A 24,199-nucleotide genomic window follows, 5' to 3' on the forward strand; every position below is an offset into this window, starting at 1 on the left:
GCCTTTGAGAAAGTTTTGATTGTGGGAATGTGTACCTGCTCAGGATTCCATTGCTGGTGTTCCTCAGGGGCTGTCAGCTCAGGCTTTTCCTCACTACTTTTCTCATTGCTGGGTGATGCCTGGCAGAGTCTTGGCCGAGTCTCCCGTCCACTATGGCAGCTGGTCAGGTTTCTGTCCAAATTCCCCTTCACAGTCACCTCCAAACTCTGCTCTCCAACACTGTTCAAGCTGCTCATACTCATACTCATTTTGATTTCAGCTACGATTTGATCAATATCTTCCTCCACATCCTCTGTGTCCACTTCCAATTTGCTGCTGTGGTGCTGCAATGTCTGAGGACACTGGGCAATGTGCTCAGAGTGAGAATATTCACGTGAGGTTCCTTCATTGCTGCCACTTCCTTCACTGTTCCTTTCTGCCTGGGCAACCGTACAATCCAATTCCTCAAGGTGACTAGCCCTGTCACAACCAGAGTGTTTAGATTCTTCAGTCATAGCTTGACAGAGTCTGTTAGATTGTGCCCAGGACTCTTCTGTGGCTTCCTGGCAATCATCAGTCTCTGCTGCAGTAATAGTTTGAGTTCCATAGCCCCCTCCAGTGCACCCCAGGTCTTCCAGATAACTGTCTTCTTCAGGACAGTATCTGATATAATAAGTCACCCCTTCCTCCTCCTCCTCAGGCAGGCCTTCATCATAATCCTCCTCTTCCTCAGACGTATTATTTATATAGTCAGAGCTTGAATCACCATCCCCTGGGTTGTCATGGAGATCGATATCCAAAGGAACAGGATGAGCTTCCTTACCATTCTCCTGCCAATCTTCAGATGTTTGATGCTTGGGTTCTGTTTGGCAGTGAGAGGGAGTGGAACAAGGATGCAATGAAGGCTCCTCCAACTTGTCTGCCATCATCACCAGCTCCAGCCGGTTACAGTCACCAGCCCTTCAGCCGGTTACAGTCACCAGCCCTTCACATTCCAGTCCTGGCTCAGAGACTTAATCTGCAGCAAGAGAAAACCATCAGTGAAAAAGAATAACAAAAATCCTTTAATTCAGTAAACATGCAATAAATAGGGATCCACATGGAAGAGAAACATTAGCAATGCTTAGAATGCAGGCCTGTTTGAGCCCTTTAGAAAGAAAACAATGGTCATTATCAGGACTTCCACTGTTGACATTCATTGTCACTAGTCAATAGCCTTCATCAGCAACCATCTCAATACATTTTTGTTCATTAATAATGCTAACTCCCTTGTGTACTTCAGATTCTGACTCTCACTGGGGTATGAGTCCCACAGTGGCTCTCACTGGGGTACTGGTCCCACAGACACTGACTCTCACTGGGGTAGGGGTCCCACAAACACCAACTCTCACTGGGTTATGGATCCCACACACACTGACTCTCACTTGGGTATGGGTCCCATACTAATGACTCAGTGGACTATGGGTCCCACACATACTGACTTTAACTGGAGTATGGATCCCACACACAGCAGCGGTTCACTGGACAGTCTGATTGTTGAATCATGACCAATGCCTCCTCAGAGCCACTGAGACTTTCTGAAGTGCTCCCATTGTTGTTATGTTCAAGGATAATAAACACAAAATAATATTTCTCCTGAAAACACTGTCCTTGAATCTGAATTTGAAGGAAATAATTCCTAAGGCTCCACATCAAATAATGCTGCAATTAGAACTGAAGACATGGGGCTGAATGCTATTTTCAGCTTTGTCCTTGGTCCTCAGTCAAATCTGTTTCTGCCACCTTAATGCCCTCGGTCTAACAGAGCCAGGATCTATTTGGTGCAGGCTCTAATTCAATTCTCTCTTTCTCAACATTTTTTTTTTTGATTGTTGTTACAATTTTGCTTTTCTGTGTAAGTTCCACCCTTGGATCACTTTCTCTCCTTCTATTTCTTTCATGAACAGTCTAAGCAGCACAGTGACTCAGTGGTTAGTACTGCTGCCTCACAGTGCCAGGGACGCGGGTTTAATTCCACCCTTGGGTGACTGTCTTTGTGGAGTTTGCACAATCTCCCCGTGTCTGGGTGGGTTTCCTCCGGGTGCTCCGTTTTCCTCCTACAGTCACAAAGACGTGCAGGGTAGATGGATTGGCCACGGGAATTTGCCCATAATGTCCAGGCTCAGTGTATTAGCCACGGGAAATGCAGGGTCACAGGGATAGGTTAGGGGAGTGGGTCTGTACGGGATGATTTTCTGAGAGTCAGTGTGAGTTCGATGAGCCGAATGGCCTGCTTCCACGCTGTACAGATTCTATGATTCTATCTCTGGGTTGTTGGGTTATACAATGTTTTTTCTCCATGAGGCTTATGTGCAGGCTGCACTCCCATTATAATCACTTAGCAACCACCTTACATTTGATTCTCATATCACCCAGAGTTTTTTATTCAAAGCTCATTGCAGCCTTGGTTCAAACATAGAGAAAAGAGCTGAATTCTAGAGGTGAAGTGAGAGTGACAATCCTCTATATCAAGGCTTCATTCAATCATGTGAGATATCAAGGCACCATAGCAAAACTGGAATCATTGATACTGGGGACATACTCTCCACTGGTTGGAGTCATACCTGGAATATAGGAAGATGGATGTAGTTGTTGAGGTCAGTCACCTCAGTTTCAGGATATCTGTGCAGGAGTTCCTCAGGGTAGCATCCTAGGCTGATGACTACCCCTCCATCATAAGGTCAGAAGTGGAGATGTTCGCTGATCTTTACATAATGTTCAGCACGTTCACAACTCCTTAAACACTGAAGGACTGCATGTTCAAATACAACAAAATCTGAACAATTCCCAAGCTTGGGCTGATCAGTGGCAAGTAACATTCATGCCACACAAATACCGGACTATGACCATCACCAATAACAGACAATCTAACCACTGTCCCTAACATTCAATAGTGTTACTATCACTGAATCTCACAGTATTAACATCCTTGGGAATCACCATCAATCAGAAACTCTATTGGACTCGCTACATAAATGCAGTGGCTACAAAAGCAGGTATGAAGCTCGGAATATGCGACAAGTAACTTACCTACTGACTCCCCAAAGCCTGCCCATCATTTACAAGACACAAGTCAGGAAGGTGATGGAATAATTCCCATTTGCCTGAATACATGCGGCTCTAACAATACTCAAGAAGCTCAACACCATCCAGGATAAAGCATTCTGTTTGATTGGCACCAGATCCACAAACATCCACGCTCTCCACCACCGACACTCAGTAGCAGTGGTGTATACTATCTACAAAATGCACTGTAGAAATTCACCAAAGATCTTCAAACAGCACCTTCTAAACCCACAAACACTTCTATCTAGAAGGTCAAGAGCAGCAGATAGATGGGAATGCTATTACCTGCAAGTTTCCCTCCAAGCCACTCACCAACCTGACTTAGAAATATATCACTGGGTCAAAATCCTGGTATTCCCTCCCTAAGGGCATTGTAGGTCAACCCAAAACAGGTGGGCTGCAGTGGTTCAAGAATGCAATGCACCACCAAGGGCAACTATGGACAGGCAATAAATGCTAGCCATTCATCACACAAATGAATAAAAAAAACTATCAGCAAGTTTTAAATTTCTTTTCAATGGGACTTCAACATTGCTGCTGTCCCAATATTGATTGTTCATCCCTAATTACCCCAAAGAAAGAAATGTTGAGCTGTCTTGAGTTACTGCGGCCCTTATGGTATAAACAGACCCATATCCTTCCTATAATGTGGTGATCAGCACTAGGCATCATACTTCCATTGTGAACACACCAGAGCATTATAAAAGTTCAACATAACTGTGTTTACATTCAATGACTTTACTTACAAAGCCAAAGATCCAATATGCTTTAAGCATTGTTATCAAGATTGATACACATGAGACCCCAGTCACGGTGTCCATGTATCTATCTTCAGAACTGAGCCTTTATTTCTAGATTATGGTGATATATTTCCAAGTCAGGATAGTGACTGACTTGGAGGGGATCTCACAGCAGGTGATATCCCCATGTATCTGTTTTTTTGTCTTTCTAGGTGACATTGGTCAGAAATTTGGAAGTTGCTGTTTAAAGAATCTTGGTGAATTTCTGCACCGCATCTTATAAAAGGTACAGCAATGGTGATGCCATTGAATATCAATGGAAGATTTTCAGATTCTCTCTTGTTGGAGACCATCATTGCCTGGCATTTGTGAAGCTTGAATGTTACTTGCCACTTGTCAGCCCAAGCCTGGATATTGTCCAGGTCTGGCTGCATTTAGACAAAGACTGCTTCAGTATCTGAGGAATCATGAATGTGCTGAACATTGCGCAATGATCAGCAAACATCATCACTTCTGAACTTATGATAGAGGGAAGATTATTGTTGAAGCAGCTGAAAATGATTGGCCTATAAACTACCCTGAGGAACTCCTGCAGAGATGATTTGGAGCTGAGATGACTGACACCCAAAAACTACAACCATCTTCCTGTGTACCAGGTATGACTCCAACCAGCAGACAGTTTCCTCCTGATTTCCATTGACTCCAGTTTTGCTAGGGCTCCTTGATTTCACGCTAGTTCGATTGCTGCCCAGCCTCAGCCCAGCATCCCTGACCTCATTTGGTCCAGCATCATTGTCCTCTCCCCTAGATTGTCACAAGTGGACTTATTTCAGGGTACCTTGAGAGTCTCAATAATCAGTCATATCAGTGAGAGAAATACTAAAATCTGGAAAAAAACAATAATTGTCAAAAGCTGAGGGTGTGGCTAAAATTGGAATAGGGTCTTGACACTCGTGGGTGTCAGAAAATAGCAGGGAGGCAGCTCAGGACAGGAAGAGAAATATAAAAGTAAAAATATAATTTACCAACATTGGTTGAGGAATATATGACTGCGGACACTGGGGAGAACTCTCGTGCCCTTCACCAAATAGTGTCATGAAATAGTTTACACCTGTCTAAGAGGGCAAGCAGGATAACATCTTACTCCTTCAGTGCTGGCCTATACTGCACCTAATTTGTACATGGCCACACAGCAGTTCAGGGGGTCCTCGCATATTGCCACACATAAACCTTGGAGGTCTGTTCAGTGGCAGGAACAATTAAATGGAACATAGGTACATAGGTTCCAGCAATGCAGAGCTCCCCTAGTACTGACTCTGCAATGGCGCAGCAAATTCCTCAGCACAAACCCTCCAACAGTGCAGTACTCCCTCAGTCCTGAACTTCTGACAGTACAGTGCTTCCTCAATAATGACCTTATGCTCTGTGGCACTCACTTGTTACTGCGCTGGAGTGATTGTCTGGATTTTGTACAAGAACATCGAGGGATAATTAATGCTGCTCTGTTTTATGGTGAGAGCTGAGGGGTGAGGATTCTGTACAATTCTTAGTGCTCTAAATAATTACTCTACAACCTCGCTGGTCACTATGGAAACAGAATCATGGCACTGATCTGGCTCTTGCCAAGGCATGTAGTGAAGCTCCTCATTGAGTCTCACATTGCCTCCATTCTCAGCCTGTCTTATAGCTGCAATTGCTCAGACAGTAGACTGACAGAGCTCTCAAATGCAGTCTAATCATAGACTATGAGAGTGTCCAACTATCCCCCTGTGACTAAGATCACTGCTGTTCTGTGTAGAAGGATAATCAAAGCACAATACCTGCCATTGCGAGTTCCATCAACCCTGTTCACTCACGCACAAACAATATCACATCCTAAAATATCTATCACCACATACTCTTCCCAAACAACTGTAACTCTGGAAATAGTATCCAAGAGATTAAGGTGCTGAAGAAAATGTTGGTCCTCAGTTGAAGGAAATTCTGAATAATTCAGCATCAACTCCCCGTAAATAACAGAAATTTCACGACAACTGGCAGTCAGTAATATCTGCAGCTGGGTCCAAAAGGGAGCTGTGATAAATAATTCATGGCCCTCGCTCTCAAACACATTTCATGACAAGCAGTTGTAAGGATTTCATTGTCAGTCTATAAATGGGTTTATTTTAACATGCAGACACTGGAGAAACTGCACTTTTTTTCACTCGCATTCCTGAAACTAAGAAGCAACACAATTGATACACCCCACTTCCCTCTTTTATCTGTAGCAGGTCAGCTATATATATCCAGCACATGCTGTTTCTGTTCACATTTCTTGCATTTTTGCCCTTTGTCTTAATTCCATTTTCAATATTACCTTGATGTTTATCAGGATGAAATGTACAACCCAGGCGATGCAAGGGGTCCAACCACAATACACACTGATGGAATAACAGTCTCCCTGCAGTAACAAGCATGGAAAGGATGGGAAATGGGGTGGGATGAGAGAGAAAAATGGACAGGGAAAAGAAAGAACCTAAAAAAGGTCAAATAGGCCTTGGTGTTCGTCCTGACTCAGTGGTTAGTACTCTTCACATTTGAGTCAGAAGCTTGTGGGTTCAAGTCCCACTTTAGGACTTGATCAGAAAAAAATAAAGCTGACACTCTGGTGCAGTGCTGAAGGGATATTACATTATCACAGGTGCCACCTTTCAGATAAGATGTTTAACTGAGGCATATCTACCTTCTCAGATAGATATAAAAAGGTCTCACAGAGAAAAAGCAGGGAGTTCTCCTTTGAGTCCTAGCCAATATTTATCCCTCAATCAATATCATAAAACAGATTATTTGACTTTCATACTGTCATTTGTGAGAGATAGCTGTATGAAAGCAGACTGCTGATTTGCCTATATTACAACAGTGGCAACACTTTAGATTAGATTAGATTAGATTAGATTACTTTAAAAATACTTCATTGCCTGTAAAGTGCTTTGGATGTCCTTTGGCTGTGAAAATTTCTGTGCTGCAATCCTTGATAAAAAAAGGTCTTAGCCGATAAAAGCTGCAGATCTGGGATAGGTCTCCATTAGACCATAAGACACAGGACTAGGATTAGGCCATTTGGCCACTGAGTCTGTTCCACCACTCAATCATGTCTCTGCGCAGTGCAGTCTAACTCCATTTCTGTCTCTTCCTCCTATTTAGTCAGATGCCCTCTTGGTGATATACCTTGGGTGCTCCTGCCTTTGAATCGAAAAAGATGCCCCATTCTTTGAGAGGGGAACATTGGTCTTGGAAATGTGGTTGCCACGTTTTTGGAAGACGGAAGTTAAGGAATGGGAGGGTCAAAAGCAAAGGCCAATTTCATTGTGAACAAACTTCAGGAGGTAAACATCATCCTGTTATTAATCCTGATTAAATACATTTCCTCTTTAACAGGCTCCACTCAGCCTTGCATGGAGATACAGTATTATCACAAAATGGAACAGAATTTTAAGCTTTATCCAGATTACTGGTTATAACTACCAGAGACATTTAGAGATGTGCAGACACCAGGCTGTGACAGCAATTATACCAGATTGGAAAAACAGTGAGTCAGAAAATTGCGAAACTGAATTTGGAGAGGCTAATCTTGCCACCATTCTGGATCAGTGGTGCTGGAAGAGCACAGCAATTCAGGCAGCATCCGAGGACAGGCAAAATCGACGTTTCGGGCAAAAGCCCTTCATCAGGAATAAAGGCAGAGAGCCTGAAGCGTGGAGAGATAAGCTAGAGGAGGGTGGGAGAGAAGAGGAAAACTTCTTCAGGGCGGGAGTCCTGATTGTGAAAGTAAGCTTGGAGGCGGAGGCGACGGAAGAATTGTTCGATGTCACGGCGTGTATATCTCCTTCCCCACTGACCTATTGTACTCTATGCTACTCTCTCCCCACCCCCCCCCTCCTCTAGCTTATCTCTCCACGCTTCAGGCTCTCTGCCTTTATTCCTGATGAAGGGCTTTTGCCCGAAACGTCGATTTTGCCTGTCCTCGGATGCTGCCTGAATTGCTGTGCTCTTCCAGCACCACTGATCCAGAATCTGGTTTCCAGCATCTGCAGTCATTGTTTTTACCTCGTTAATCTTGCCACCAGCTTCATCTCTCTTAGGTTTCCAATTTCTGCTCCAAGCTTCTTTGCCATTTTCTTAATGCTATTGTCTTCAGCAATCCTCTGAACTGTTTTCTTAATGATCCCTATTATTCTGCTTTAAATGGTGAGCTTCTCAACATCTCCACATTTCTCTTGTATGTACAAGCTACTGGTAGTAAACACAGGCATGGCGTTATCTTTCACTATGCCCGAGTCAGTTTTTTTGCATCTACTTTTTAATCTTAGTGTTGTTCTATACGCGAAGCGCTAACCCTTCAACTGGGTGATTCATTAATAGAACACAGAACAGTACAGCACAGTACAGGCCCTTCGGTACTTTATATTGTACCGATCTTTTATCCTACTCTAAGATCAAACTAACCTACATACCCTTCATTTTACTGTCATCCATGTGCCTATCCAAGAGTCGCTTAAATGTTCCTAATGTATCTGACTGTACACAGAGTGATGGGTGTGTGGAATGCACTACCAGAGGTTGTAGTAAAGAACCAATGTCTGACATCATCCCTAAACCTTCCTCCAATCACCTTAAAATTATGCCCCCTTGTGATAGCCATTTCTGCCCTGGGAAAAAGTCTCTGACTCTTCACTCTCCTGTCAACTTCTTGTACACCTCTATCAAGTCACCTTGCATCCTTCTTCATTCCAATGAGAAAAGCCTTAGCTCCCTCAAACTTTCTTCATCAGACGTGCGCTCCAGTTCAGGCAGCATCCTGGTAAATCTCCTCTGCACCCTCTCTAAAGCTTCCATATCCTGTGGTGACTAGAACTGAACACAATATTCCAAGTGTGGTCTAACCAGGGCTCATTAGAGCTGCAGAATAAACTTGTAGCACTTAAACTCAATCCCCCTGCTCATGAAAGCCAACACACCATACGCCTTCTTAACAATCCTATCAAGAGAGATCTATGAACATGGACCCCAGGATCCCTCTGTTCCTCCACATTGCCAAGAATCCTGCCTTTAACCCTGTATTCTGCATTCAAATTTGACCTTCTAAAATGAATCACTTCACGCTTTTCCAGGTTGATCTCCACCTGCCACTTATCAACCCAGTTCTCCATCCTGTCAATATCCCATCGCAACTTACAACAGCCCTCTCCACACTATTCACAACTCCATCAACCTTCATGTCATCAGCAAACTCACTAGCCCACTCTTCCACTTCCTCATCCAAGTCATTTATAAAAATCACAAATAGCAGAGATCCCAGAACAGATCCCTGCGGAACACCACTGGTCACCGAGCTCCAGGCTGAAAACTGTCCATCTCTTCCCACCCTATGTTTTCTGGGGCCAGCCAATTTTGAATCTGGACAGCCAAATTATCCTGTATCCCATGCCTCCTTAATTTCTGAATGAGCCTACCATGTGGAACCTTCTCAAACGCTTTGATAAAATCCATGTACACTACATCCACTGCTCTACCTTCATGAATGTGTTTTGTCACATCCTCAAAGAATTCAATAAGGCTTGTGAGACATGACCTGCTCCTCACAAAGCCGTGCTGACTATCTCTAATCAAACGACGGTTTTCCAAGTAGTCATAAATCTTGTCTCTCAGAATCTTTTCCAATAATTTTCCCACCACACACATAAAGCTGACTTGTTTGTAATTCCCAGGATTACCCCTATTCCCTTTCTTGAATAAAGGAATAACATAATAATGACAAAGAAATAAAAATAAACCAGCTAATCTCTCAAGCCTGTTCCACCATTTAATTAGATAATGGCTGAGAGCTACCTTCACCCTTTTGACAAGTACTGATTTCAAAACCAATAAAAATCTGTCTGTTTTGAAAGCTCCAACTGAAGCTCAGCTTGAGAGGCTACGGATCTGAAACCTTAACTCTATTTCTCTCTCCACAGAGATCAGTACTACATTTCCAACATTTCCAGATTCAAAATATTAACAATATAAGACTTATGAGCTGAAGTAAGCCATTCAGCTCCATCAAGTCTGCTCTACCATTCAATGAGATCATGGTTGATCTGAAAATGCTCAACTCCACTTTCCTGCCTTTTTCCCCCATAACCCATTGATTCCTTGAATATACTTAACAACTCAGCCTCGACAGCCCTCTGCATAAAGAATTCCACAGATTCACTACCCTCCTGTTGAAGAAATTCTTTCTCATCTCTGTCTTATGTGGGTGACCTTTACTGAGATTATGCCCACTGGTCCTAGGCTTTCCCACAAGGGAAAACAATCTCTCCATACTCCAATGAATACAAGCCCAACCTACCCAACCTCTCATCATAAGAAAATCCCTCCGTGCTTGGACATTCTCTGAACTTCCTCCAATATCAGTATATATTTCCTTAGATGAGGGAATCAAAATTGTTCATGCTATTCGAGGTGTGGTCTGACTAGTGTCTTGAATTAGTTTAGTAAGACCTTCTTGTTTTTATCCTCTATACCATTTGAAATAAAGGCAAATATATTTTTTGCTTTTCCTTTCTTTTTACTTATTCATAAATTGTGCCCATCAAATGCAGCACAAGCCCTTGCCTAGTTTTTCTTAAGAAGGTGGTGGTGAGTTATCTTCTTGAACTGTTGCAATCCATTTGGTATAGGGACACCCACAGAGCAAATCAGATGTGAGTCACTCGGAGGGGAACTTGCAGGATATGGTATCCGATGCTCTTGTCCTTCTAAATAGAAATGGCTGTGGGTTTAGAAGATTCTGTCCAAGGAGGTTTGGTGAACTTTTGCAGAATATCTTACAGATGGTACACACTACTGCTACTGAGTGCCACTGGTGGAGTTGAATGAATTAATGATTTTCTTTCTCACGTGTATTTTGCAGTGAGAAATACAATAAAATACAGTAAAATACAGTAAATTTCATTCATTTCCACAATATGGCACCATTTTGAAACTTTAAGAGCAAGAGAAAAATTAGAAGGTTTAGCTTAAAGTGAACTACATTCGAGTTTTGGGCCAGTTTAGAACCACCACCACCTCACTAGACCCAAATAATGTAAAATTCACCAACATTTATAGACATGGTGCCTGTCAAATGGTTTGATTTGTTCTGGATGGTATCAAGCAGCTTGAGCATGATTGATGCTACACTCATCCAAACAAATGGAGAATATTCAAACATACTACTGACTTGCATAGGCTTTGGGGAGTCAGGCAGTACTCTCTGCTGAAAGTGGATGCTTGCTTTTTGAAATTCATACACAAGGACCCAAATCCTTTTCTGCTGCAGTTTATACTATTTAAATAATATTCAGCTCCTTAATTTTTCAAAGTGCATAACCTCTCATTTCCCACATTATATTCTATCTGCCAAATTGTTGCCCACTCACTTGCCCACACCCCTTTGCAGATTCTTTGTGTTGTCCTCACCATTAGCCTTCTTACCTATTTTACTGTATTCTATTCACAGAAATAGAAAACACACACCGGATCATCAACGCCACACTCACAGGAATCAGATTCACTAGAGAGGAAGAAAAGGACAACCAACTCCCATTCCTAGCCATGACGGTGCAGAGAACACCGAACGGAGAATTCACCACAAAGGTATACAGGAAAGCCACACACACAGACCAAGTCCTGAACTATGAAAGCAACCACCCCAACACACACAAAAGAAGTTGCATCAAGACACTGTTCAAAAGGGCCACAACACACTACAGTACACCAGAACTGCAAAAAGAGGAAGAAGAATACCTCTACAATGTATTCGCCAAAAACGGATACCCCCGCAATTTCATCAACAGATGCCTAAGGGAAAGACAACGGAACAAGGACATGCCACAACCTAAAGGACTAGCCACATTACCATACTTCAAGAACATTTCTGAACTGACAGCCAGATTACTGCGACCACTAGGACTCATAACAGCACACAAATGTCAGTTCCAGCTGTCCGTTGCAGTGGTCAGTATATTGGGTCCAGATCGATGTGCTTATTGATTGGATCTGAAGTCACTACTATTATAGGACAAGCCAAACAGAGAACAGCCAGGGAATTCCTAGAGGCATGGCAGTCATCCACAGATTATATCAACAAACACATCGACCTGGACCCAATATACCGGCCACTGAAGCGGACAGCAGGAACTGACAACCGGAAGCGGCAGAGACAAACCACTATAAATGCCGGAGGAAACATTACAGAAGCGCTTCACAGGAGGCTCCCAAGCACTGAGGATGTCACCTAGACAGGGGATGAAACGTCTGCAACACAAATTCCCAGCTCGGCAAACAGAACCACAACAATGAGCACCCAAGCTACAAATCTTCTCACAAACTTTGAAGAGTCATAGAGTCATAGAGATGTACAGCACAGAAACAGACCCTTCGGTCCAACTCATCCATGCCGTTCAGATACCCTAAATTAATCTAGTCCTATTTGCCAACATTTAGCCCATATCCTTTGACACCCTTCCTATTCAGATCCCCATCAGATGCCTTTTAAATGTTGTAATTGTATTATAGTTCTTTGAGAAAGAGACAGATAATATAGAAAAGAACAACCTGAGGGTGCATTATTCTTGGATTTCCAGAAGGTGTCACACGAAAGCTTACGACACAAAGTAAGAGCTCAATGTGTAGGGGTAACATACTTGCAAAGAGAAAATTGGCTAATTAACAAGAAATACAGTAGGTATAAACGGGCTGTTTTCAGATTAGAAAGACGTAACAATTGAAGTGTCATAGGTCTCAGTGCTGTAGTGTATCGTTAGTAAATTTACAGATTTTGCAAAGATAGGTAGAAAAGCAAGTTGTGAAGTGGGCAAAAATATGGAAAACGGAGTGTAATATGGTTGAATATGAATTGCCAGGAAAGACGGAAAGGAAGTACACTATCTAAATAAAGTTAAAAATCACACAACACCAGGTTTTAGTCCAACAGGTTTTTTTTTGGAAGTACTGGCTTTCATCAGACAGCTGTGAAACAGGATCTAAAACACAGAGTTTATAGCAACAGATTACAGGGTCATGCAACTGAAATATACATTGAACAAACCTAAATTGCTATTGCATCTTTCATCTTTTAGAATGGTTTGCAGGTTTCGGTTCATTAATATGTAAATCCCAGAACCTGCAGCCCATTCTAAAAAATGAAAGATGCAAGAGCAATCTAGATTAGATTAGATTACTTACAGTGTGCAAACAGGCCCTGCGGCCTAACAAGTCCATACCGACCCGCCGAAGCACAACTGACCCATACCCCTACATTTACCCCTTTACCTAACACTATGGGCAATTTAGCATGGCCAATTCACCTAACCTGCACATTTTTGGACTGTGGGAGGAAACCGGAGCACCCGGAGGAAACCCACGCAGACACGGGGAGAATGTGCAAACTCCACACAGTCAGTCGCCTGAATCAGGAATTGAACCCGGGTCTCTGGCGCTGTGAGGCAGCAGTGCTAACCATTGTGCCACCGTGCCGCCCTAGATATATTGAACAATCTAGGTTTGTTCAATATATCATTTCATTTGCATGACACTGTAATCTTTTGCCATAAATTCTGTGTCTTAAATTCCTGTTTTACAGCTACCTGATGAAAGCCAGTACTTCCAAAAAAACCTGTTGGATTATAATCTGGTGTTGTGTGATTTTTAACTTTGTCCACTTCAGTCCAACACTGACTCCTCCACATCATATTTAAATAAAAGTAGATTGCAGAATTGTGAGGTTCACAGTAATCCTGGTATCCTGGTACACAAATCACAAAATGTTACTATGTAGGTGCAGCAAATGACCAGGAAGAAAAATGGACTATTGATGTTTATTGCAAGGGGAAGGGAATATAAAAATAGGGTTGTTTTGATACAGTTTAACAGGTAATTGCTGAGACCACAATCTGGACTACTGTATACAATTCTGATCTCATTTAATAATGATATTATTGCATTAGAAACAATTCAGAGAGGGTTCACAAGACTGATTCAAGGAACGTAAGAGTTATAGGCAAGTTTGGATATTTTGGGCCTGTATCCATTAGAGTTTGGAAGATTGAGATGTGATCTTACTGAAACATGTAAGATCCTGAGAGGATTTGAAAAGATGGCTGCTGAAATGATGCTCCCTCTTGTGGAAGAGACGACAACTAGGATAAAGTTTAGAACTATGGGGTTTTACATAGAAAATGTAGGACAGAAATAGGGCATTTGGCTCTTCCAACCTGCTCCATCATTCAATTTGATCATGATTGTTCCTCTTTCTCCCCAAACCCCGAGATGTCTTTAGAATCTGAAAATGTATTTTTTAAATAATATATTTAATGACAGCCTTCTGTGGTAGAGAATTCCACAGGTCTATTTTTCCTCATCTGAGTCCTACCTGATCTAATCACTATCCTGAGGCTGTGTTCCCTGGTTCTAGACTCCAAAGATTGAAACATCCTTCTTAACTCTAGTAAACACAGACCCAGTCAAACTTATCTCTCCTCATGGGACACAGTCCTGCTTATCAGTCCAGTGATGCTCTGCTGCTTTCCCTCTATCAGGAATGAGGCAAGTGGCCCAAGGGGGCTAAGAGATGTATGGGAGGGGGTGGGGCTGGGGGGAGCAAGATAGCTGGGAATGCAATGGGTAGTTGAAGGTGGGGGTGAAGATGATAGGTCGGAGAGGAGGGTGAAGCAGATATGTGGGCATATAGTACAGTTCAAGAGGACGGTGCTGAGTTGGAATGTTCAATCTGGAATAAGGTTGGGGGGGGGGGGGAAATGAGGAAACTGGTGAAATCCTCATTGATCCCGTGTGGCTGGAGGGTCCCAAGGTGGAAAATGAAGCATTCTTGCTCCAGGCATTGGTGGTTAGGGTTTGCTGTGGAGGAGGCCCAGGACTTGTCCTTGATGGAGTGGGTAGAAGTGCAATCCTTCCCTGCCACCGTCAGAAGTGTAAAAATCTACACCCACACCACCCCCCTTGCCCCCCTCCATGGCCCCAAAGGATCCTTCCACGTCCAACACATGTACTTCCACACACATCATCTACTATGTCCGTTGCTCTCAATGTGGTCTCCTCTACATTGGGGAGACAGGACGCCAACTCGCAGAACTTCAGAGAACATCTCTGGGACACACGCACCAAACAACCCCACCACCTCATGGCCAAACACTTTAACTCCCATCCCACTCCGCCAAGAATGTGCAAGTCTTGGGCCTTCTCCACCGCCAAACCCTAAACACCCAACACCTGGAGGAAGAACACCTCATCTTCCACCTTGGGACCCTCCAAACACACCGGATCAGCATGGATTTCACAAGTTTCCGCCTTTCCCCTCCCCTCACCTTAACCCAGATCCAACCTTCCAACTCGGCACTGCCCTCTTGAACTGCCCTACCTGTCCATCTTCCTTCCCACCTATCTACTCTACCCTCCTCTCCAACCCATCACCTTCACCTGCACCTTCATCTACCCATTCCCAGATACCTTCCCCCATCCCAGCCACACCCCCCTCCCATTTATCTTTCAGCCCCCTTGGGCCACAAGCCTCATTCCTGATGAAGGGCCTACACTTGAAACATCGATTCTCCTGCTCCTCGGATGCTGCCTGACCGGCTGTGCTTTTCCAGCATGACACTCTTCAACTTTTGATCTCCAGCATCTGCAGTCCTCACTTTCTCCTGCATTCTCTCTATGACAAGTATATCCTCTTTTAGGCAGCAAGATCAAAACTGCACACAATACACCAGTTGTGATCGCAGCAAGATCTTGTATAACTGCAGTACTTCTGAACTCAAATTCTCTTGCAATGAAAACCAACATACCATTTGCCTTACTCATTGCTTAACATACCTGCCTGTCTAGTTTCATTAGAGACAAAAAAACTGCGGATGCTGGAATCCAAGGTAGACAAGCAGGAAGCTGAAAGAACACAGCAAGCCAGGCAGCATCAGAAGGTGGAGAATTTGACGTTTCAGCTGTAACTCTTCTTCAGGACTATCTATTTCCATTGACTGGTTTACAAAAACACCCAGACCTCTTTAAATAAAATAAGGATGGAGGGTCAGGTGATGCATTGTTTCTGCATGATGTGGGAGCTGAAGGACCTCATTGTGGTTTCCAGTGACCATGTCTGTAGGAAATGTTGGTTGCTGGAAGAACTCCGGCTCAGAGTTGATAAGTTGGAGTCTGACCTTCAAACATTGCGACGCATCAGGGAGGGAGAGTGTTACCTGGATGCTATGTTTCAGGAGACAGTCACACCCATTAAATGAACTAACTCAAATTCAGCCAGTGGCCAGGGACCGGAGGGTGTGGCTGTGAGTGAGGCAGGTAGAGGGATCCGGGAGGTAGAGTTGCAGGAGTCTCAGCCCCTGACCTTGTCCAACAGGTTCAACAGTTTTGCTCCCTGTGTGGACAGGAATGGGGACTGCAGGGAGGACGAGCCAACTGACCACAGCACCGTGGCGCAGGGAGTCATTCAAGAGGGGTGTGAGAAGAGAATTGTTGTTGTAATTGGGGATAATATAGTTACAGGCATAGACACTGTTCTCTGTAACCAGAATCGAGATGTTGTGTTGCCTGCCTGGTGCTTGAATTCAGAATATCTCATCTGAACTGCAAAGGAACTTGGAGTGGGAAGGTAAAGATCCAGTAGTTGTGGTCCACGTAGGTTCCAATGACATAGGTAAAACCAGGGAAAGAGATTCGGCTAAGCAAGTATAAACAGCTAGGTGCTAAATTAAACAGCAGAACCAAGAAGGTAATAATCTCTGGATCACTACCTCAGCCACAAGCTAATTGGCACAGGATCAATAAGATTAAGGAAGAACATGTGTAGCTCAAAGATTGATGTGGGAGAAATGGGTTTGAATTCATGGGACATTGGCACCAGTATTGGGGAAGAAGGGACCTGTTCCAATGGAACAGTCTTCATCTGAACTGTGCTAGGACCAGAGTCCCAGCAATCACATAGCTGGGGCTACAGACAGGAATTTAAACTAAATAGGGTTGGGGAGGGTCCAGTTATAGGGGAAATTAGAAAACTCGAATTAAGGGAGGAGGTAAGACTGCAGAACTCAGGAGAGGTTATTAAAATCTCCAGTTCAAACACAAATAAGACTGAGTGTATGGAAAGGGTTAGCAATTAAACTTTAAGCATGCTGGACAAATAAGTGACAATGAGAAGAGGGGCAGTTAATACAGGTCTGAAGGTGTATACCTGAATGCACATAGTATAAGGAATAAGGTAAATGAACTTGTGGCACAAATCAAAATTGGCAGGTATGACATGGTGGACATCAAGGAGACACGGCTGCAAGGGGATCAAGATTAGGAACTGGATATCCAAAGATATACATCCTATTGAAAAGATAGGCAGGTGGGCAGAAGGGGTGGGCTTGCCTTATTAGTAATGAAACTAAATCAATAGTATGAAATGAAGTAGAGTCAGATTGTGCAGAATCTGTGTGAGTAGAATTGAGGAACCGTAAAAGTAAAAAAACCATAGTTACATTTATGTACAGGGGAACCTCGATTATCCGAACGTGATGGGCAGGCACGATTTCATTCGGATAATTGATTATTTGGTTAATCAATTAAATGCCTTTCCTCTGGGGTTCAGAGTTTTTAAAGTCTGCTCCCTGTTCAGGTGACAGTGTGCAAGCCCCCCCCCCAGAACTGCCCCCCTGCGGCCCCCTCTCCAGGGCAACCACACTGGACACCAACAACAAGACTGCTGCTGCTGCCTTTATGGGGTAAGTCTCCAAATAGCGTGCGCGCACACACACACCCACAGCTACAGCCACAGCCACACACACAACTTTTTACTGCACCTTTTTGACGGGTTTTACATTTGCCCTGTACAGGACAATGTTGGAGAGATTATCTGGGGAAGGGGGGGGCTTAGGGTACACCCCTCAGTAGAACTCCAGGGAAAGTGTGTAGGGGGAGAGAGAGGGCAGGAGGTCAGTCATTTGGAGATGGTGCCTGTTTAATCACTGTAAACAAAAGACACGATCACTGTTGGAAACACGTCTTTGATGCAATGTTTCTATTGGGACCTCGAGATCTTCTTTGGATAATCCGATTTTCGGATAATTGGTATTCGGATAATTGAGGTTCCTCTAAAATAGGCCTCCAAACAATAGTCAGAAGCTGGGGCACAGGATACACCAGGAGATAGAAAAGATGTGTAGGAAAGGCAAAGGTACAGTGATCATGGGGGATTTCAACATTCAGGTGGTCTGGGAAAATCAGGTTGGTAGTGGGCTGCAAGAAAAGGAATTTGTGGAATGTCTATGAGATGGCGTTTTGGAGCAATTTGTGGTGAAGCCCACTAGGGAACAGACAACACTGGATTTAGTGTTGAGCCATGAGGCAGACTTGATAAGGAAGCTTAAGATGAAGGAACCCTTAGGAGGCAGTGATCATAACAGGACTGAATTTACTCTGCAATCTGAGAGGGAGAAGATAGAATCAGATTATGGTATTACAGCTGAATAAAGGCAACTTCAGAGGCATGAGGGAGGAGCTAGGTCGAATTGTCTGGAAGAGGATCCTAGTAGGAAAGACAGTGGAACAGCAATGGCAAGAGTTTCTGAGAGTAATTCAGGAGACACGGCAGAGATTCATCCCACAGAAAAAGAAGCATGGTACAGGAAGAATGAGGAAACCATGGCTGACGAGGGAAGTCAGGGATAGCATAAAACGTGACGAAGGGCAGTGGGTAACCAGAAGATTGGGAAGCTTACAAAGACCAACAGAGGAGAACAAGAAAAAATAAATGAGGAGGGAGAAGATTAATTATGAGGCTAAGCTAGCCAGTAAAAAAAAGGAAGACCATAGAGTTCCTTGAGATATATAAAGAGCAAAATAGAGGCAAAAGTGGACAATGGGCTGCTGGAAAATGATGCCAAACAGAGAGGAGTGGGGAACAAGGAAATGACTGAGGAACTGAATAATTACTTCACATCAGTCTTCCCAGTGGAAAATTAGATTAGATTAGATTCCCTACAGTATGGAAACAGGCCCTTCGGCTCAACAAGTTCACAACGACCTGCTGAACAGTAACCCACCCAGCCCCATTCCCCTACCCTATATTCATCCCTGACTAATGCACCTACACTACGGCAATTTAGCATGGCCAATTCACCTAACCTGCACATCTTTGGACTGTGGGAGGAAACCAGAGCACCGGAGGAAACCCACACAGACATAGGGATATTGTGCAAACTCCACACAGACTCCCAAGACGGGAATCGAACCCAAGTCCCTGAGATCTAATTGAAACATACAGAGTACTGAATGGCCTGGATAGAGTAGATGTTGGGAAGATGTTTCCATTGATAGGAGAGACTAGGACCTGAGGGCACAGCCTCAGAGTAAAGGGAAGACCTTTTAGAACGGAGATAAGGAAAAACTTCTGCAGCCAGAGAGTGGTGAATCTATGGAATACATTGCCACAGAAGGCTGTGGAGGCCAAGCCACTGAGCATATTTAAGACTGAGATTCTTGAATATCAAGGGGATCAAAGGTTACAAGAGAAAGCAAGAGAATGGGGTTGAGAAACTTATCAGCCATGATCAAATGGTAGAGCAGACCCAATGAGCAGAATGGCTTAATTTCTGCTCCTATGTCTTATGGTCTTAGTACTTCTCACCATTTAAATAATATTAGATTAGATTAGATTAGATTAGATATTCTTTCTTTCTATTTTTCACACCGAAGTATATAACTTCATATTTTGCAACAAAAACAGAAATTGCTGAAAAAAATCTCAGCCAATCTGGTAGCATCTGTGGAGAGAAAGCAAAGTTAACATTTCGGGTCCAGTGACTCTTCTTCAGAATAAAGTGTTCTGAAGAAGGATCACCGGACTCAAAACGTTAACTCTGCTTTCTCTCAACAGATGCTACCAGACCTGCAGAGTTTTCCCAGCAATTCCTATATATGTTTCTGATTTCTATCATCTGCAGTTCTTCCAGTTTCACACATAGCAACTTTGTGTTGCATCTGCCACATCTTTCCCTGTAGAAGAAATTTTGTGGCCCTGGAAGCCATTTTCTTTGTGCCTTATCTTAGCTACCCTAAAAATCATTACTAAGAGAAATTTGTAACTAACTGCGTACAAGATTCTGTGTCAAAGTCTGACCTGACCCAGTAGGACTGAGATTAAGTGTATCCATAAGAAAGAAAGCATTATTGAAAATTAACAGTTGGTTATCTCTGTTCTGTGCTCCTGCAACAATGTACAAGATAATTAATTGTCTGCAATTAATTGTCAGCCTGCAGTCAGTAAAATTCATATAAGCGCCTGTTAACTTGTGGCACCTAGCATAAGAGAGGGCTTAGTTAAGAATTTGGGTCCATTCCTGAGTAACCCCTATTTTTCCTTTACTTATGGTGTTGCCTTTTCTTGATTTAAGGTTTCACTCCTGATAACCCCAACCATGCTTTCTGCAAAACTCATGAAATACTTTATCTGTGGAATGTTGTTAAATTAGCAATGTAATACACAGTATTGACACAAGCCTAAACAATAGACCTTTTAATAAACATTTTTGGCAAGACCTCCACTTTACCTAATGCAAGTGTAAGTAGGCCATCTAGTGGCTATTTTGTCATACTGTGTCTAGTTAAGCAAATTATCAACTGGGTCACATATAAACCCCTGCTGAACTGTAATATTTCGAAGCAGTTAGCAATCTGTTTTACGGACTGGCTGCTTCCCATGATATATCATGAAATAAAGTTGGTCAATACTGAAGATCTGAAATTTTCTTCGACATTCCCACTTACTCAACTTGTCTAAATCACCTTGAAACCTCCTTATGTTCTCCTCACAACTTCATCTGACACAACCATGTGCTGTCAGCAAACTTTGAAATGCTGTATTTGGTTCCTTCATCCAAGAAGGATATTATTAAATTGGAGAGGGTTCAGAGAAGATTTACCAAGATGTTGCTGGGACTGGAGGATTTGAATTGTAAGGAGAGGCTGGATAGGCTGGGATCTTTTCCACTGGAGTGTAGGAGGTTGAAGGGTGACCTTATAGAGGTTTATAAAATCATGAGGGCATAGATAAGGTGAATAGCAAAGATCTTTTCCCTTGGATGGGGGTGTTAAAAACTAGGGGACATTTTTTAAGGTGAGGAGAAATTTAAAAGGAATCTGAAGGGCAACATTTTGACACAGAGAGTGGTTCATATGCGGAATGAACTGCCAGAGGAAGTGGTAGATGCAGTACAGTTACAACATTTAAAAGATATTTGGACAGGTATGCGAATAGGAAAGGTGTAGAGGGATATGGGCCAAATGCAGGGAAGTGGGATTAGCTTAGTTTGGGAAACTTGGTCAGCATGGACAGTGGGACTGAAGGGTCAGTTTCCCTGCTATATGACTCCATCACTTAAACATTTGTATATATTAGCAAGTTTTGAGAAGATATGTGGCTCAGGTTGAGGTTCTGGATGTAGGTTTGCTCGCTGAGCTGGAAGGTTCATTTTCAGACGTTTCATCACCATACTAGGTAAGATCTTCAGTGAGCCTCCGGATGAAGCATTGCCGATGATTCCTGCTTTCTATTTATATGTTTGGGTTTCTTTAGGTTGGTGATGTCATTTCCTGCGTGGATGTCATTTCCTATGGTGATGTCATTTCCAATTCTTTTTCTCAGGAGGTAGTAAATGGGGTCCAAGTCAACGTGTCTGTTGATAGAGTTCCAATTGGAATGTCATGCTTTTAGGAATTCTCATGCATGTCTTTGTTTGGCTTGTCCTAGGATGGATGTGTTGTCCAGCCGAAGTTGTGTCCCTCCTTATCTGTATGTAAGGATACTAGTGAAAGAGAGTCATGTCGTTTTGTGGCTAGTTGATGTTCATGTATCCTGGTGGCTAGTTTTCTGCCTGTTTGTCCAATGTAGTGTTTGCTACAGTCCTTGCATGGTATTTTGTAAATGACATTAGTTTTGTTTGTTGTCTGTATAGGATCTTTCAAGTTCATTCGCTGCTGTTTTAGTGTGTTGGTGGGTTTGTGGGCTAGCATGATGTCAAGGGGTCTGAGTAGTCTGGCAGTCATTTCCAAGATGTCTTTGATGTAGGGGAGAATGGCTAGGGTTTCTGGATGTGTTTTGTCTGCTTATTTGGGTTTGTTTCTGAGAAATCCGCCGACTTGTGTTCATTGGGTACCCATTCTTTTTGAATACACTGTACAGATGATTTTCCTCTGCTCTGTGTACTTCCTCTGTGCTGCAGTGCGTGGTGGCTTGTTGAAGTAAAGTTCTGATGCAGTATCATTTGTGGATGTTGGTATGATGGCTTCTGTAGTTCAATATTTGGTCTGTATGTGTTGTTTTCCTGAGTATGCTGGTTTGAAGTTCCCCATTGGCTGTTCGGTCTACTGTGACATCTAGGAATGGCAGTTTGTTGTTGTTTTCTTCCTCTTTAGTGAATTTTATGCCAGTAAGGCTATTATTGATGGTCTTGAAGGTTTCCTCTAATTTGTTTCATTTAGTGATGACAAAGGTGTCATCCATGTAGCGGATCCAGAGTTTGGGTTGGATGGTTGGCAAGGCAGTTTGTTCAAGTCTCTGCATTATTGTCTCTGCTAAGAACCCTGGTATCAGAGATCCCACGGGTGTTCTGTTGGTTTGACTGTAGGTTTTGTTGTTGAAGGTGTAGTGGGTGGTAAGGCATAAGTCCACAAGCTTGACGATACTGTCCTTGCTGATGAAGTTGGTGGTGATTGATGTATGTGTCTTTGGGTCTTCTAATAGTGTAGTCAGTGTTTACTTGGCCTGATTGATGTGAGTAGGGCTATACATCAAAGGAAACCATTATTTCATCCTCTTCTATCTTAGTGTCTTTGATGGTCTTCAGGAATTCTTGAGTGGAGTGGATGGAATGGCTTGAGTCTTGTACTAAGTGTTTTATTCTTTGGTGTAGCTCATGGCCAATCTGTAAGTTGATGTTCCAGGTGACGAGACTATGAGTCTGAGGGGGACTCCTGGTTTGTGAATTTTGGGTAATCCATAGAAGCGTGGTGTGTTGGATCCGTCTGGAAAATTGAGTTGAAGGCACAATCAAATCAGCAATGATCGAATGAATAGCAGAGCAGGCTCGAGGGGCTGAATGACCTAGACCTGCTGTCAATTTGTATGCTTATATTCTTGACCTTTTGTATTGTATCTCATCTATATTGCCTCTACCTCCAATGTCCTAAACTGAGAGATGTCTTTCCATGACCTGTCCAATGTTTCTCAACAAATCATCAGCAAAATCAGATAAATCAGGCTTCCCATTTTTATCAATCAGTACCTCCAAATCTGCATTGCATGAGGAATAATGGGATGTTTAAGGGTGTGACTGGTGCAGTATAATTAAAATATCATCACCATCACTAAAGTAGTAGTATTAGACAAAATGGCGAAAGTGAGGACTGCAGATGCTGGAGATCAGAGTCTAGATTAGAGTGATGCTGGAAAAGCACAGCAGGTCATGCAGCATCCAAGGAGCAGGAAAATCAGTATTAGACAAAATAATGGGTCTACAGGCAGATAAATCCCTGGGCCTGGTCATGTGGCTTGCATCCTAGGATCCTAAAAGAGATAGCTAGAGAGATAGTGGAGGCATTGGTTGTAATTCTCCAAAATTCCTTTGATTCTGGAGAAGTACCAGAGGATTGAAAAACTGCTCGTGTCACACCTCTATTAAAAAAAGGAGGGAGGCAAAAAGGAGTTAACTATATGCCGATTAGCCTAACATCTACTGTTGGAAAAGTATTGAAATCAATATTTAAGAAAGTAACAGCAGAACAGTTAAAAAAATCTTTATTTCACCTATATGTGGAACTGCAGGAGGTGGGGAAGATACTAAATGAGTATTTTGCACCAGCGTTTGCTGTGGAGAAGGATATAGAAGCTAGGGAACTTTAAGAAGGAAGTATGTGTCAGATATAGACAGGATAGATCGCATTAATCCTTAGAAGAGTAGAAAGGCAGTAGGAATATACTTAAGGGAGAAATCGGGAGGGCAAAAAGGGGACATGAGATAGCTTTTGCAAATGGGATTAAGGAGAATCCAAAGGGTTTTTACAAATACATTAAGGACAAAGAGTAACTAGGGAGAGAATAGGGCCCCTCAAAGATCAGCAAGGCAGCCTTTGTGTGGAGCCGCAGGAGATGGGGAATATACTAAACAAGTATTTTGCATCAGTATTTACTGTGGAAAATGACATGGAAGATATAGATTGTAGGGAAATAGATGGTGACATCTTGAAAAATGTCCAAATTACAGAGGAGGAAGTGCTGGATGTCTTTAAACGCATAAAAGTGG

General features: G+C 42.9%; 1 protein-coding gene across 5 annotated transcripts in view; it reads right to left on the minus strand.

Annotated features, from left to right (window-relative positions):
- The window catches only part of apba2b (amyloid beta (A4) precursor protein-binding, family A, member 2b), a 125,343-nt gene that overhangs the window by 29,340 nt on the left and 71,804 nt on the right, over positions 1–24,199 (minus strand). For 4 of the 5 annotated variants that reach the window (XM_043680319.1, XM_043680320.1, XM_043680316.1 and 1 more), the window contains exon 2: positions 36–997. In XM_043680319.1, the coding sequence (XP_043536254.1) occupies positions 36–908 (873 nt within the window). In that variant the 5' untranslated portion in view covers positions 909–997. Of the gene's footprint in view, positions 1–35; positions 998–5,644; positions 5,817–24,199 lie in introns of those variants that run through there. The other variant, XM_043680317.1, reaches the window with a different exon arrangement.

The sequence above is a fragment of the Chiloscyllium plagiosum genome, chromosome 40 (genome assembly GCF_004010195.1).
Source record: "Chiloscyllium plagiosum isolate BGI_BamShark_2017 chromosome 40, ASM401019v2, whole genome shotgun sequence".
Classification (NCBI taxonomy): domain Eukaryota; kingdom Metazoa; phylum Chordata; class Chondrichthyes; order Orectolobiformes; family Hemiscylliidae; genus Chiloscyllium; species Chiloscyllium plagiosum.